The sequence below is a fragment of the Lethenteron reissneri genome, chromosome 57 (assembly GCF_015708825.2).
Source record: "Lethenteron reissneri isolate LAM-NWPU_2019-01 chromosome 57, ASM1570882v1, whole genome shotgun sequence".
Lineage (NCBI taxonomy): Eukaryota > Metazoa > Chordata > Hyperoartia > Petromyzontiformes > Petromyzontidae > Lethenteron > Lethenteron reissneri.
Genome location: NC_083835.1, coordinates 6,024,709 through 6,041,444, shown reverse-complemented (window position 1 = coordinate 6,041,444; position 16,736 = coordinate 6,024,709). Strand labels below are relative to the sequence as shown.

The window sequence follows — 16,736 nt, the reverse complement described above, 5'->3', positions numbered from 1 at the left end:
CACATCCCACACATCCCCCCACACACACACATCCCCCCCCACACACACCCCACTCCCACCCACACACATCCCACACACACACACTTCCCCACACACACACACATCCCCACACACACACATCCCCCCACACACACATCCCCCCACACACACATCCCACTCCCACCCACACACATCCCACACACACACACACCACACACATCCCCACACACACACCACACACATCCACACACACACATCCCCACACACACATCCCCCCACACACACACACATCCCACTCCCACCCACACACATCCCACACACACACCAACCACCACACACACACTCAACTCTCTGACGTTCTGAACAAAAACATCACCCACCCACCCACCCCCCATCAGCCCCAGCAACTTTTCGCCGTCGTGAGCCCAGCCCACACACGGCACTGCAGCCTTACACCACCATCATCATCACCGCCGTCTCTTCGCCAAGAAGAAGAAGACGAAGCAGCAGCGCTCCCGTTTAAACTCAACTCGCCACGTAAGTTTGAGTCGCAGCTACTAATTCTGACGACGACCAAGACAACAACAACAAACAACAACAAACAACAACAGACGTCGTGTTTGTTGAGCGGGCAAAAGTTTGTTTCGCGTGAAGCGCCTTCCCTCCCCTCCCCTCCCCCAGCAATTGTTTGTCACGAGAAACTTTTGATGATTCGAGCTGGAGGAGAGAGGGGGTGAGAGAGAGGGTGAGAGGGGGGGGGTGAGGTTTTCTTTTTGTTTGTTTCACATTCGCTCGACCATTTCACGTTTCGCGTCTCCCCCCCCCCCCCCCGTTCGTTCGCCTTGCCGAGCTCGGAGTGCTGTCGACGTACGGAGTTCCCAAAACTTTCACAAGTTTTGGGGTTTTTTTTTTCCAATGTAGTTGCTGCTTTATTCTGGAGTTGTTTCGTGGTTGTTGTGGCGAGTGCACGAGTGATGTTACGGGCGGAGATCTTAGGATCTCGTCGGTAAGGATAATAATAACTAATTATTCCGTTTCTTTTTTGTTTTGTCAGACTTCTTGTCGGAAACTTTCAGCGAAGAGCAGCAACACCCAGCGAGAGGAGGAGACGTGACTCTCCGTACCGTGCGTGTGTGTGTGGTTTAAAACAAAATAGTTTGTAGCGTTTTAAATCGTTTAACGAACGCTTCTACAACTTCGCCGACGACTTATCCGACTATAGCTGGCAGGGGGAGCGTGTGTGTGTGTGTGGGGGGGGCCCTTCCGAAGGAAGACACACACACGCACACGTGAAGACGCGCCTGTGAAGACGCGCGCGCGTGTGAAGGCGACGCACTTTGGATATAACGCGCGTTTGCCGGCCGCGACGACAAAACCCATCAAAGACCAAATCCGCGAGAAAAACAGATCCGGATAAATCGAGCAAGAAGACGTGAAGACAGGGGTGAGAGAGAGAGACACACACACACACAGAAGAAACAACACTCGCTCAAAGAACACGGAGTAAACCTCCACAGCGCACGACTTTCATCAGCATGGATCCGATGTCTGGCACGCAGAGCCCCCAGCAAGTATTGCACGTTCGCGGCGACTCGGACAGCGACCTAGAGTCGCTCTTCAACGCCGTGATGAACCCCAAGTCGGCGAACGTCCCCCAGCAGTTGCCCATGAGGATGAGGAAGCTGCCCGATTCGTTCTTCAAGCAGCCCGACGCTACCGGCGTTGGCTGCGGCTCACATTCACGACAATCGAGCAGCAGCAGCAGCGTCGGCGTTGGCTGTGGTTTGACCTCAGACCACCAGGCTGTCGTTCCGTCGTCATCCACCTCGGCCTCTTCATCCTCCTCCTCGTCGTCATCCTCGTCGTCGTCTTCATCCTCTTCGTCGTCGAACTCGGCGGCCGCAGCGGCTGGGGCGCTGTCGCCTCTCATGCCGACTCACATCAGGGCCAATTCGTCGCCCGCGTCGCTGGCCCTCTCGCCGGGGGTGCTGGGTTCCTTGTCGGCGGTGTCCGCTGGGGGTCAAGGGCCACCGTCAATGCAGCAGCAGCAGCAACAGCAGCAGCAGGGCCAAGGGCAGATTCATCTCCGTCAGCATTCCTATGATGTGGGAGACGAAGCGCCGCTGCCTCCCGGATGGGAGATGGCCAAGACGCAATCCGGGCAGAGATACTTTCTCAAGTAAGTGAGGCTTCGCGAATTTGTACTTTGTTGTTGTTGGTGGTGGTGGCGGTGGTGGTTGTGGTGGTGGTGCTTTTACCAGGTGTGTGTAAGGCTTTGACTCGTTAGCTCGTTGTTGTTGTGGTTGTTGTGGTTGTTGTCAGAAGCCAGCTTGGCCACGAGTGATGGCTCTCAAGGTGCAATCGGTGGCGCATTCGTCGTCGTGATCCAGTGGAGACTCTAGCAGCCAAATACTCGAGACGCACGTTGATGTACACCAACACCATCACCACACCACCATCATCATCACCACTGTCATCGTCATCATCATCAATACCCTCGCTGGCATCAACAGGAACGCCATGTGCATCATCACTACCACCACCATCATCATCAGTATCACGAAAAATTGGAACAATGTAGCAACACACTGTGTGGTGTTTCGCACAGATGATGAGCCCTCCTGGACCAATGCATTTCACGTGTGTGTGTTGAACTTCTTTCGCGCCGTACGTATCCAACCGTGCTAAACCGGAGGTGTGCGACCTTACGAGCAATAGACGTAAACCACGCGCTATCGTCCATGTGGTTCTGCTGTGGCGATGGGTGGTGGCCGACAATGGCACTGCTTATGAGACTCAGAGAGTGCGAAACCTCAGCCGGGTCGGCCACGTGCTCGAATGTATACGCAGCGCTGGATCAAGGCGCCTTGCAAGTTGATTGGGGGGGGGGGGTATTTTTTATTTTCTTGATTTAAACCGAAGGTGATGGAGATGGCCCCCACTGAGAGCGAAGTGGGGACACACAGACAATAATAACGACAACGATGATGATGATGCAGTAAACACAGTGCCGGATAAAGCTAGTAGCATCTATAACTTTTTGGACTTGTGCTAGCCTCTTATAATTTTGTTGGTGGAGAAATGGACAAACGGCCCACCGGGCTTTCACAATAGCTTAGTATCTGTGTATGTATATGTATGGTTTTTAAGAGAAGATTTGAAATATATTTCTCGCCCGGGCAACGCCGGGTACTTACCGCAAGTATGTTTTAAAGGGGCCTTAAAAACTTAAACATTAAAACACAAATGTTTAACTTGCATTGTAAAGTAATTGTATTTTTTCCATTTGCTATACGTCTAGATAACGCGACAAATCGCTAACCCTAAACACCCAGTCGTTCATAAAACGTTGAAGGCGGTCATGTACTATAGTAATAGAGCAAGTGCAGAATCACTGCACCGGAAATGATAGCTTGAAAGCATTCGGCGCGCGAGGCCCGTAGCATTTGCTACTTTTGCTCCGAGGATAATCTGTCACTGAGTAAACACCGATGGATACAAAACTGTCAAAAAGCGCACAACGCCGTTGTGAATGGTCCGAAACGCGCCTTTTGGCATTGTAAGCAACGCCAGAAATACTCTGGGACGCGAACTGTAGGGGCCATCCATTGAGTACCTACTAAATGGATGGGGCCTTAGTACGTACTAAATGGATGGGGCCATCCATGAGTACCTACTAAATAAATGGGGCCTTAGCACGTACTAAATGGATGGGGCCTTAGCACGTACTAAATGGATGGGGCCATCCATGAGTACCTACTAAATAAATGGGGCCTTAGCACGGACTAAATGGATGGGGCCTTAGCACGGACTAAATGGATGGGGCCTTAGCACGGACTAAATGGATGGGGCCTTAGCACGGACTAAATGGATGGGCTCTTAGTACGAACTAAATGGATGGGGCCATCCATGAGTACCTACTAAATAAATGGGGCCTTAGTACGAACTAAATGGATGGGGCCTTAGCACGTACTAAATGGATGGGGCCTTAGCACGTACTAAATGGATGGGGCCTTAGCACGGACTAAATGGATGGGGCCTTAGCACGGACTAAATGGATGGGCTCTTAGTACGAACTAAATGGATGGGGCCATCCATGAGTACCTACTAAATAAATGGGGCCTTAGTACGAACTAAATTGATGGGGCCTTAGCACGGACTAAATGGATGGGCTCTTAGCACGGACTAAATGGATGGGGCCTTAGCACGTACTAAATGGATGGGGCCTTAGCACGGACTAAATGGATGGGGCCTTGGCACGGACTAAATGGATGGGCTCTTAGCACGTACTAAATGGATGGGCCTCTTAGCACGGACTAAATGGATGGGGCCTTAGCACGGACTAAATGGATGGGCTCTTAGCACGGACTAAATGGATGGGGCCCCTAAGGCGAAATATGTTCCCAGGGAGGGGGACGCGGCACACCGTGAAGAACCCCAGAACCCGCAGTTGCGTTGAACAATCGCATTGGTTTTTCTGTTTGTTGTTGTTGTTGTTCTCATCGCACATTTGATCACCGCCGTTATTTAATTGGTGTCGGATTAATGTTGTTAACTGTAGGCTGGGTAGAGAATCCAGTGAGCCGTGAAGCGCTTTTTTTTCTTCTTCCAGTGAGCAAGTTACACATTGACAAATGGGGGTGAAGGGATTTTTGGGGAAGTTGTTTTTTTTTTTAATGCGGTTGAAATGTCAACATTTTCGCGCTTGCGTGTTCGTGATGGGGAGACAAAGGTGGTCGGTCTGGCGTGGTGCTGACCACCCACCCCCTCACGTGCCGTGCCGGCCTTCAGAAGTGCTCGCTAACAGCACTTGCCCCTACAGTCTTACAGGCTATACGGGGGATCTTTGTCTTTGTTTGCGATGGGGAGCGGTGGCGCAGCGGTTAGCGCACTGCGCTACGAAACCCGGCAACCCGAGTTCGATTCCCGCTCACGGCCAAACACCCAGTGACGATTATCTGAACCGGTCCTGGGCCTCGCCTAGGTCGACTCAGCCTCAAATGAGTACCCAGTACGATGCGTAAAACATCGCCACTGGGGAGACAAAGGCGGCCCTCGTGTGCCGTGCCGGCCTTCAAAAGTGATCGCTAACAGCACTAGCTCCCTCCAGTCTACGGGGTATTTGTTTGTGATGATGAGCACAGTGTGTGTAGATCGAACAATGCACTGCATGTAATGTGATTAGGGGGGGGGGGGCACACGGTGAGTGTAGCTGTTGAGGGGCTTATCTTGGAGCGATCACTGGCAAAAGGGGCACCTCCCCAGAACGCGATGTGACGAGTCATGGGGGGTTCCTGTGGCCCAAAAGGTTAGGACACACGGGGGGTTTGTCATCTATAACACATGGTAGGGGGGGGGGTGAGATCGTGTAAATATATAAATGTTGTGTCGTTAAACCTACCACCACCCGACACGGCCAATTAGTAAGGTTTGTCACGTAAACAGAACCTGGCCAATGTGCTACTAGTATAGCACTAGTGTGTAGTGTATAGTGTGGTGTATAGTGTAATGTAGTGCATAGTGTAGTGTATAGTAGTGTGTAGTGTGGTATAGTAGTATATAGTTTAAAGTAGTGCATAGTGTAGTGTACAGTGTAAAGTAGTGCGTAGTGTGGTGTATAGTAGTGTATAGTGTAGTGTAAAGTAGTGCATAGTGTAGTGTACAGTGTAAAGTAGTGTATAGTGTGGTGTATAGTAGTGTATAGTGTGGTATAGTAGTGTATAGTGTAAAGTAGTGCGTAGTCTAGTGTAAAGCAGTGTATAGTGTAGTGTATAGTAGTGTATAGTGTAGTGTATAGGGTATTGTATTCGTACAACAACACAACCGGTGTGTTGGAGAGCAAAACCAAAACATTTCTAATCCAAGTACGACGTTTCGCCGGTAATCACAACTGGCTTCATCAGGCGATAGCCAGATTTGTGAAACAGGAGTTGGTCTATTTTTAAATCCTTTATATTAAGTTCGCTTGCTTGCTTGCTTGCGTGCTTGCTTGCTTGCTTACGACCGTGCAAATCTTTCAGTCGTTTTTTAACCCACTTCCCGTGATCCAATCGAGCTGACATTTTGCACACAGACTCGTTGTGCGAGACAATTAATGTTCGTGAAAAAATGTTTTCTAAATTTTACACTGTTTAGGGAAAACAAATTAAATATTTAATTACCAATTGCTTAATACTGGCAGACAATCATCTGACCCATAGGTGGCAGCCATCTCAAGCCAGAGGACGAGAGGACTCTAGCCGCCACGCATATAAAGGATTTATTGTGAAAAACTTTGTTTTTACGGGTTTTACTTGTTTCTGTGATCAACTCTCACGGTGGTTACTTAATTTACTTTGTCAAACATTCACCCCCCCGACTCCCATTAACATTAATCTACGCGCGCATGAATTTTCCGTTGAAATGAATTTAAAGAGAACGGCTAACTTTGTTTTTCTAAGCGCGCATCAACAACGAATTGTCCTGTTCGCCTTGTGACGTTGTTCTCTGGGTCTGACACTGAGACTAGGCCATGAAGAAAGCTGCTTCTAGTGTGTTGCCAATCAGTTTCAAAGACAATGCAGCATATATTATAGATACAGTATCACCGTGTAACAGAAAAATATTTTTTTTATTTTTTTATGAAATATTTTTTTTTGTTCCTGGGTATGTATTATTTTCTAATTGCGTATGCCTCAAAAGTATAGAAAACGGCTATTATTCCCCACAAACTTTGCTTTTGTGACCAGGATTTTAAGTGAAGGAATGACACAAAAGCACACCACGTTTTCTCATTGAAAATAGGTACATTTCAAATATCACTGTCCTGGTCACAAAAGCAAAGTTTGTGGGGACCAATAGCCGTTTTCTGCACTTTTGAGGCATAAGCAATTAGGAAACAACACTTACTACCCAGAAAAAAAAACATTTGTTACACAGCGTTATTAATGGAGTGGATGATTAACTTTGCTTTTGTGTCCTGGTCACAAAAGCAAAGTTTGTGGGGAATAATAGCCATTTTCTGTACTTTTGAGAGGCATAAGCAATTGGAAAATAACATTTCCTACCCAGGAACAAAAACATTTATTTTATTTAAAAAAATATATAAAAGATATAAAATATATATTTAAAAAATTCTGTTACACAGTGGTCCACGTGTTTTGTTTGCTTGTTCATCACAGGTCCTGCGTGTGGTCAATGGAGACTTGATCCCTCGCAAAATGTTTCTATTTGGCGTTTGAATATCTTAACACCTCCCTGTGTAAATTTCGATTTAAAGCTTTCGTGACTGCAGGGATTCATCATTCAGGCTTTGTCTACTCGACAGACCTGCTCTCCACCTGAGGAGGGCTGCTTGCGTTGTGGCCGAAACGTCGTGAGAATTATTTTATTATGTTTTATTTTTTTATTTTATTATTTACATTCTACGTGACTTTACCGAAAGAACCAAGAAGACCTCCCTGTGTTATTGCCAGAAAGGTTAAAACGCATATCCTTATATTTTTTTGATAATTTAACTCGTTTGTCTTAATAAAAAAACGTTTTATTTTTTAATTCTATCTTGACAAAGGAAGAAGTGTAAAAATAGATAATCGTGATAATAGATAGAATATGAACTTTAATAAAATGTGAGCGCACATTTTTTGGTCATAGCGGCATTGTTGCGAGGCGGTGAATCGTAGACGTCGCGGGGCATAGTACAGTACAACATTTTTTATTTTGTTGTCACTGCCCTCTGCTGGCCAACTTAATCCTGTTGTCGGGGCAGAAACTTCCCATGTGGGTTTCTTTTCCTCTATCTCTCAAGAGCTTCCTCTATCGGGGCCTTCTGCCAGCAAGAATCGTGAGCAGGCAATTGCAGGGCTGCACCTTTATCTTTGCGGGTCTTCTTCTTTAGTGCTGCCTAACGGCGTGTGCGACTTCACGATGATATTGGTCCCGGTCTAGCATGGCGTGTAGAGTTTGTGCTGCTGTTGTTAATTGTAGCCATGTTTTGATGTTACTGAGCCATGTCGTTTTTGGCCGTCCTGGTCGTTTTTTCCCTTCGATTTTTCCTTCCAGGATTTGCTTTAATAGCTGGTATTTGTGGTCGTTTCGGGCAATGTGGCCTAGGTAGTAACACTTCCTGCTAATGATGGTCTTCAGCAGTTGCCTGTCAGTGCCCATATCTTGCAGAACTTGTGTGTTGGTGGTTTTGGCTGTCCATGGGATTTTCAGCATTCTTCGATACAGCCACATCTTTGCGGTTACCTGTATTAAAATTTTTATTTTACCATGTAAGGCGCAACACTGTGAGGTCATACGATTAGAGCTCTTTTGCCAAAAAGCGAAGTGGCTATCACTAAACGATAGCTCGACGAAGAGCCACTTCGTTGAGCGATGATGTGTGATAGCCAGGTCGCTTAATTATCGTCGCGTGGAAATTCATAACAGTAGGCCAAAGACTCTAAACGCGTGTGACGTTGATTCTCAACGTAGAGGGGGAAAACCGGAGGACCCGGAGGGAAAATCCACGCGACCACGGCGGGAGAGGGAGAGAGAGACACGCAAACTCCAAATATACAGCAGCAGACGTCAGGCTCGGGATTGAACCCACGAACTCCTGTATACAAGGCGAGGTAGTCAACATCTCCTAGCCACCGTGATGATGATGATGAGAGAGAGATGCAAACTCCAAATATACAGCAGCAGGCGTAAGGGTCGGGATCAAACCCACGACCTCCTGCATACCAGGCGAGGTAGTCAACATCTCCTAGCCACCGTGATGATGATGATGAGCGAGAGACGCAGACTCCAAACATACAGCAGCAGACGTCAGGGTCGGGATTGAACCCACGACCTCCTGTACACCAGGCGAGGTAGTCAACATCTCCTAGCCACCGTGACGATGATAATGAGAGAGATACACAAACTCCAAATATACAGCAGCAGGCATCAGGGTCGGGATTGAACCCACGACCTCCTGTATACAAGGCGAGGTAGTCAACATCTCCTAGCCACCGTGATGATGATGATGAGAGAGAGACGCAGACTCCAAATATACAGCAGCAGACGTCAGGGTCGGGATTGAACCCACAACCTCCTGTATACCAGGCGAGGTAGTCAACATCTCCTAGCCACCGTGGCCCCCCGGTTCACCCGTTATAGAAGCCATATATAGCATTAGACATGGGCTATCCCCTCAATGCCCTGCGGGAACTGATCTATTGTTAAACTTCCAACGAGGTCCCTGAGATCTTAAGATCGCCTTTAAGTACTCGGGGGGTCAAGGCTCATTTCCTGGGGTGATGGGGCTTTTGGCAGCGTGCAGCTCCCAGGGTTTGGAACACACAACGCTTTGTGCCTTTGGCATCAAGGTGATCAGGGTCGTTAGGGCAATCTCAGTTCTGTTTTGAAAACTCGCCTCTTTAAATTGTGCTTTACCAACCATTGTTAGTCCTGGTCGTTTAACCTGATTGTGGGTGGGTGAGTTGGTGAGTGGGTGGGTGGGTGAGTGGGTGGGGTGGGTGAGTTGGTGGTGGGTGAGTGGGTGGGTGAGTTGGTGGGTGGGTGAGTGGGTGGGTGAGTTGGTGGGTGGGTGAGTGGTGGGTGAGTGGTGAGTTGTGGTGGGTGAGTGGGTGAGTTTGGGGTGGGTGAGTGAGGTTGGTGGGTGGGTGGGTGAGTTGTGTGGGTGGGGAGTGAGTGGTGGTGGGTGGGTGAGGGGGTGGGTGGGTGGGTGAGTGGTGGGGGTGGGGGGGGAGTGGGTGGGTGGGTGGGTGAGTGGGGGGGTGGGAGGGGGGGTGGGTGAGTGGTGGGTGGGGGGGGTGGGTGGGGGGTGGGTGGTGGTGGGGTGAGTGGGTGGTGGGGGGTGGGGGTGGGGGTGGGTGGGTGAGTGGGGGGGGGGTGTGGGTGGGTGGGGGGGGGTGGGTGGTGGTGGGGGGGTGAGTGGGGGGTGGGTGGGTGAGTGGGGGTGGGTGGGTGGGTGAGTGGGTGGGTGGGTGAGTGGTGGGTGGTGGTGGGGGGGGGGGGGTGAGTGGTGGGTGGGTGGTGGTGGGTGGGTGGGTGGGTGAGTGGTGGGTGGGTGGGTGGGTGGGGTGAGTGGGGGGTGGGTGGGTGGGTGAGTGGTGGGTGGGTGGGGGGTGAGTGGGGGTGGGTGGGTGGGTGAGTGGGGGTGGGTGGGTGGGTGGGTGGTGGGTGGGGGGTGAGTGGTGGGGTGGGTGGGGGGGGTGAGTGGTGGGGGGGTGGGGGGGTGAGTGGTGGGGGGTGGGTGGGTGAGTGGTGGGGGGGTGGTGGGGGGGAGTGGGTGAGTGGTGGGTGGGTGGGTGGGTGAGTGGTGGGTGGGTGGGTGGGTGAGTGGGGGGTGGGTGGGTGGGTGAGTGGGTGGGGGGTGGGTGGGTGAGTGGTGGGTGGGTGGGTGGGGGGTGGGGGGTGGGTGGGTGGTGGGTGGTGGGGGGGTGGGGTGGGTGAGTGGGGTGGTGGGTGGGTGAGTGGGGGGTGGGTGGGGGGGTGAGTGGGGGGGTGGGGGGGTGAGTGGTGGGTGGGTGGGTGGGTGGTGGGTGGGTGGGGGGGGGGTGAGTGGTGGGTGGGTGGTGGTGGGTGTGGTGGGTGGGTGTGGGGGAGTGGGTGGGTGGGTGGGGGGTGGGTGAGTGGTGGGTGGGTGGGTGGGTGAGTGGTGGGTGGGTGGGTGGGGGGTGAGTGGGGGTGGGTGGGTGAGTGGTGGGTGGGGGGGGGGGTGGGAGTGGTGGTGGGTGGGTGGGTGGGTGAGTGGTGGGTGGGGGGGGGGGTGGGTGGGTGGGTGGTGGGTGGGGGGGTGGGGTGGGTGGGTGAGTGGTGGGTGGGTGGGGGGGTGGGTGAGTGGGTGGGGGGTGAGGGGTGGGTGGTGGGGGGTGAGTGGTGGGTGGGTGGGTGGGTGGGGGGGGTGAGTGGGGGTGGGGGGTGGGTGGGTGGGGGGGTGGGTGGGTGGGTGGGTGAGTGGTGGGTGGGGGTGGGGGGTGGGTGGGTGGTGAGTGGTGGGTGAGTGGTGGGGGGGTGGGGGGTGATGGTGGGTGGGTGAGTGGTGGGTGGGGGTGGGTGGGTGGGTGAGTGAGTGGTGGGTGGGTGGGTGGGTGAGTGGTGGGTGGGTGGGTGGGTGGGTGGGTGAGTGGTGGGGGGGTGGGTGAGTGGGGGGTGGGGGTGGGTGGGTGAGTGGGTGGGTGGGTGGGTGGGTGGAGTTGGTGGTGGTGGGTGGTGGTGAGTGGGTGGGTGGGTGAGTTGGTGGGTGGGGTGGGTGGGTGGGTGAGTTGGTGGGTGGGTGGGTGGGTGAGTGGGGGGTGGGGGGTGGGTGGGTGAGTCTGGTGGGTGGGTGGGTGGGTGGTGGGGGGTGGGTGGAGTGGTGGGTGGGTGGGCGGGGTGGGGGTGAGTTGGTGGGGGGTGGGTGGGTGAGTGGTGGGTGGGTGGGTGGGTGAGTTGGTGGGTGGGTGGGTGGGTGAGTTGGTGGGTGGGTGGGTGGGTGATTGGTGGGTGGGTGGGTGGGTGGGTGAGTTGGTGGGTGGGTGGGTGAGTGGGTGGGTGGGTGGGTGGGTGGTTGGTTGGTGGGTTGGTTGGTGGGTTGGTGGTGGGTGAGTGGGTGGTTGGTGGGGGTGAGTGGGTGAGTTGGTTGGTGGTGAGTGGGTGAGTCGTTTATCGAGATTTACGATTATACTGTAAATCACTTTCACGAATCAGCCCCCAAATGTAGTCTCCCATCATGTTCTGGTTATACTGTCCTTGGTAGCGGCGTTCAAAGTCCAGGATATCCTGGTGGAAGCGCTCCCGTTTTCCCATTGAAAATAGGTTAATTTCAAAATATCACTGTCCTGGTCACAAAAGCAAAGTTTGTGGGGAATAATAGCCACTTTCTGTACGTTTGAGACATAAGCAATTAGGAAATAACACTTACTACCCAGGGACAAAAAGATGTATTACACAGTTAAATTGAGCAAGCTAGCGGTTGTGTTTGTATGTATGGTGAACTTCTTTCGCACCGTACGTAGCCAACCCTGCTCATCAGAGAATGGTACCGGTGAGAACAGAAACCTATTGTATGTACGTATGTGTGAGTTTGTGGGTCTCTGCGTGAGTCTGTGGGTCTCTGTGTGAGTCTGTGGGTCACTGTGTGAGTCTGTGGTTCTCTGTGTGAGTCTATGGGTCTCTGTGTGAGTCTGTGGGTCACTGTGTGAGTCTATGGGTCTCTGTGTGAGTCTGTGGGTCACTGTGTGAGTCTGTGGGTCACTGTGCGAGTCTGTGGTTCTCTGTGTGAGTCTATGGGTCTCTGTGTGAGTCTGTGGGTCACTGTGTGAGTCTATGGGTCTCTGTGTGAGTCTGTGGGTCACTGTGTGAGTCTGTGGGTCACTGTGCGAGTCTGTGGTTCTCTGTGTGAGTCTATGGGTCTCTGTGTGAGTCTGTGGGTCACTGTGTGAGTCTGTGGGTCTCTGTGTGAGTCTGTGGGTCTCTGTGTGAGTCTGTGGGTCTCTGTGTGAGTCTGTGGGTCTCTGTGTGAGTCTATGGGTCTCTGTGTTAGTCTGTGGGTCTCTGTGTGAGTCTGTGGGTCTCTGCGTGAGTCTGTGGGTCTCTGCGTGAGTGTGGGTTTCTGTGTGAGTTTGTGGGTCTCTGTGTGAGTCTCTGTGTCTCTGCGTGAGTTTGTGGGTCTCTGCGTGAGTCTGTGGGCCTCTGTATGAGTCTATGCGTGAGTCGGTGGGTCTCTCTGAGTCTGTGGGTCTCTCTGAGTCTGTGGGTCTCTGCGTGAGTCTTATGTATGCAGATATGTTGAACTTCTTTCAAACCGTATGTCGACTAACCGTGCTAATCAGAGTTGCGGTGGAAGGACAACACACTGTGGGTCACTGTTTGTCTATGGGTCTCTTGGAGTCTATGTATAAATGTTGAACTTCTTTTGCACCGTACGTAGATCAATCCTGCTAATCGGAAGTGCCTGGGGGGTGTTTGATTATACGAGGAACAGCGTTGATGTTCAAGTCGTGTTCTTCAATAGAAGTGCAAAACACGCCCCGCTCATGAGAACACGTGAATTTGACTGATACACACTGGGAGCAATTTTGCAAACCACTCTCCCGTTAAACTGTCATGTTGCCTGTGAACTAACGTCAACAACATCACGTTTGTTGACTTAAGAAGTAACACGGTGGGGGGTGGGGCGCGGGGCGACTGTATTTGTTTACCAAAATAGTCCTGCCTAGTAACTGATCACGCGTTCATCTTGGGGGGGGCGTGGAAGGCTTTACTTGAATCTTGATTTGAAGCTTTTGTGAGTGCAGGAATCTATACTTTTTGGTTCTTTCGGTAAAGTCACGTAGGTAGAAAAATAAAATAAAATATTATTTTTTTAGTATTTCTTTTTTGAAAAATAAAATAAAATATTTTTTTATTTAATTTTTTGTGAATTTACCAAAAGAACCAAATGGTGTTGGCTTTACTTGCTCTGGGCATATTTTGTTGACTTTTTCTTTTTTTAAATCTCAGTCATAGATTTTTTTTAACGCTAAATAAATTGAGCGTTTCCAGAGGGGTTTGCGGTGGTTGGATATTTTGGGTTTCTCAGCGCGGGGGTGGGGGGCGTGGGGGTGGGGGTGAGGGTGAGGGGGCAAATGCCTTGCCAGAAACACTGAGCGGGCACGGGTCTCTGTGGTGCCCGGGTTCGAATCCAGCTCCAAGCGAGCTCCGAGTCAGCTGGCCTCTAACGCGGGGGTCGTGGACCCATCGCGAATCATTGCACCGGGAGCAGGTGGGGAGGTGGTGGGAGAAAAAAATTGTCATTTAAAATCCGTTATCTTCTTGGTTCTTTCGGTAAAGTCACGTAGATGGGAAATAAAAAAAGTAAAAAATAAAAAAACAGAATTAAATAATTAGTATGTTTTAATAAAATGAAATATTATTTTATTATTTTAATATATTATTTTATTTTAATATATTATATAACAATATATTAAATTATAACATTATTTAAATATTTTTATTTTTATTATTTTATTATTTCCCATCTACGTGACTTTACCGAAAGAACCAAGAAGATGAATCCCTGCAGTCACGAAAGCTTTAAATCGAAATAAAATCCGTTAATTTAATTTGACCGTGTCCTCCGCTTATTAAGAAGCACGCCGCCGCTTCTACCCCCCCCCCCCCCCCCCGTATTTTCAAGTCAAAGTTTCAAATGCAAACTACAATCCGGTAGGTATGTGTGTGTCATAATCAGAGACTCGATTTATCCCGGGAGAATCCGATGAGCTATGAAGCTCATCGGATTCATAGCGTGTTGTACGGTTAACTCCACGGTGGCTAGGAGATGTTAACTACCTCGCCTGGTATGCAGGAGGTCGTGGCTTCGATCCCAACCCTGACGCCTGCTGCTGTATATTTGGAGTTTGCGTGTCTCTCTCTCTCTCTCATCATCATCACTGTGGCTAGGAGATGTTCACTACCTCGCCTGCTATACAGGAGGTCGTGGGTTCGACCCCGACCCTGACGCCTGCTGCTGTATATTTGGAGTTTGCGTGTCTCTCTCCCTCTCATCATCACCGCGGTGGCTAGGAGATGTTAACTACCTCGCCTGGTGTACAGGAGGTCGTGGGTTCGATCCCAACCCTGACGCCTGCTGCTGTATATTTGGAGTTTACGTGTCTCTCTCTCTCTCATCGTCACCACGGTGGCTAGGAGATGTTAACTACCTCGCCTGGTGTACAGGAGGTCGTGGGTTCGATCCCGACCCTGATGCCTGCTGCTGCTGTATATTTGGAGTTTACGTGTCTCTCTCTCTCATCGTCACCACGGTGGCTAGGAGATGTTAACTACCTCGCCTGGTGTACAGGAGGTAGGTTCAATCCCGACCCTGACGTCTGCTGAATAAATTGGAGTTTGTGTGTTCCCACACTCTCTCCCCGTGGTCGCGTGGGTCCTTGCTTCTGAATCAACGTCACGCGTTCAGAACATTTGGCTGCTGCGGTAAAGTTCCACGCGATGATGACGATGATGATGATACGCCGCCTACTCTGTTGAGCTATAATTTTGATAGCTGGGCCGCTTCGGACGGCACAGCTGCATAGCTCAGTGGGTAAATAACGAACAAGTATAACCCGTAAAAACAAAGTTTTTCACTATAAATCCTTTATATGCGTGGCGGCTAGAGTCCTCTCGTCCTCTGGCTTGAGATGGCTGCCACCTATGGGTCAGATGATTGCCTGCCACTATTAAGCAATTGGTAATTAAATATAATATTTTTGTCCTAAAAAGTGTAAAATATTTGAAAAAAAATTTCACGAACATTAATTGTCACGCACAACGAGTCTGTATGGAAAATGTCAGCTCGATTGGATCACGGGAAGTGGGTTAAAAAACGACCGAAAGATTTGCACGGTCGTAAGCAAGCAAGTGAACTTAATATAAAGGATTTTAAAATAGTTTATTTCGCGCTCCATACATAGCCCACCGCCGTTAATCGGTGGGGACGGGGGGGGGGTATTCTGGTCGCCGCCGTGGTTTATCCCCTGCATGACGTCCGACGTTTCGCTCTGCCACGGTGTGTTTCAAACGCTGGACGAAGGAACGGCGCTCGGGTTGGCAAGCGGACCTCACGGCTGCAGGTAAAAGAGGCCGACTTGTGTTGCGTGCGGCGGTTGTTTTTTTTACATATCCGGTGGTGGTTTTTTGGGGTTAAAAGAGACGGTTATTAAATGTGGATCGACCAGTTTTTCGAAGCGAAATTCCCCAGGCTGTGGAAGAGATTTTGTGCGTGTGCACGTGTGTGTCTGTGTGTGTGTGTGTGTGCACGTGTGTGTGTGTCTGTGTGTGTGTGTCTGTATGTGTGTGTCTGTGTGTGTGTATGCACGTGTGTGTGTCTGTGTGTGTGCACGTGTGTGTGTGTGTGTGTGCACGTGTGTGTGTGTGTCTGTGTGCACGTGTGTGTGTCTGTGTGTGTGCGTGTCTGTGTGTGTGTGCACGTGTGTGTGTCTGTGTGTGTGTATTCACATGTGTGTGTGTGCACGTGTGTGTCTGTGTGTGTGTGCACGTGTGTGTCTGTATGTGTGTATTCACATGTGTGTGTGTGTGTGCACGTTTGTGTGTGTGCACGTGTGTGTGTCTGTGTGTGTGCACGTGTGTGTCTGTATGTGTGTATTCACATGTGTGTGTGTGTGCACGTTTGTGTGTGTGCACGTGTGTGTGTCTGTGTGTGTGCACGTGTGTGTGCACGTCTGTGTGTGCACGTGTGTGTGTGTGTGTGCGGGGAGCGGTCACGTAGCGGTTAGCGCCCTGTGCTACAAACCCACCCGAGTTCGATTCCCGCTCACGGCCACCACCCAGTGACGGTTACCTGAACCGGTCCTGGGCTTCCCCTAGGTCTCATCAGCCTCAAATGAATGAGAACCTGGTGCGATGTATAAACATTTCTGCTAGGAGATACAAAGACGGCCGGGCGTGGTGCTAGCCCCCCCCCCCCCCCCCCCCCCCACGTGTGACTTTGCCAGCCTTCATTTGTGCTGCTCGTTATCAACAACAGCCTGCTCGGGCTACACGAGCGGGATCTTTGTCTTTATCTACGCGTGGCCAATAGTTACTGGCATGGCCTACCCACCTCAATGCCTGTAAATACGTGTTGGGGTGGTGGAAGGGGGTTAAAGGAACATCTGTGGCCACTTTGCAACTATTCAGGCTGTCCTGCCTACAATCTGGCCTGGGTTACACCAGACTGGGCTGACCCAATCTTAATTTTGGAGCTTTCGTGACTGCAGGAATTATTCTTTGGTTCGTTCGGTTAAGTCACGTCTAAAGAT

The 16,736-nt window shown here is 50.9% G+C and overlaps 1 protein-coding gene across 1 annotated transcript; it reads left to right on the top strand.

Moving 5' to 3' along the window:
• Positions 1 to 357: 357 nt before the first annotated feature.
• On the top strand, positions 358 to 2,419 carry LOC133357251 (transcriptional coactivator YAP1-A-like). The gene is made up of 3 exons (XM_061575097.1): positions 358 to 516; positions 1,034 to 2,158; positions 2,302 to 2,419. Exons 2-3 carry the CDS (start codon positions 1,515 to 1,517, stop codon positions 2,321 to 2,323), a joined length of 666 nt encoding a protein of 221 aa, XP_061431081.1. The 5' UTR covers positions 358 to 516; positions 1,034 to 1,514; the 3' UTR covers positions 2,324 to 2,419.
• The last annotated feature ends 14,317 nt before the right edge of the window (positions 2,420 to 16,736 follow it).

What these genes read in the sequence shown, in the direction of transcription:
- LOC133357251 (XM_061575097.1), top strand. Translation starts at nt 1,515, where the DNA reads ATGGATCCGATGTCTGGCACGCAGAGCCCCCAGCAAGTATTGCACGTT. An exon ending in GGGCAGAGATACTTTCTCAA is followed by an intron (nt 2,159 to 2,301) that starts GTAAGTGAGGCT and finishes GGTTGTTGTCAG; the next exon opens with AAGCCAGCTTGGCCACGAGT.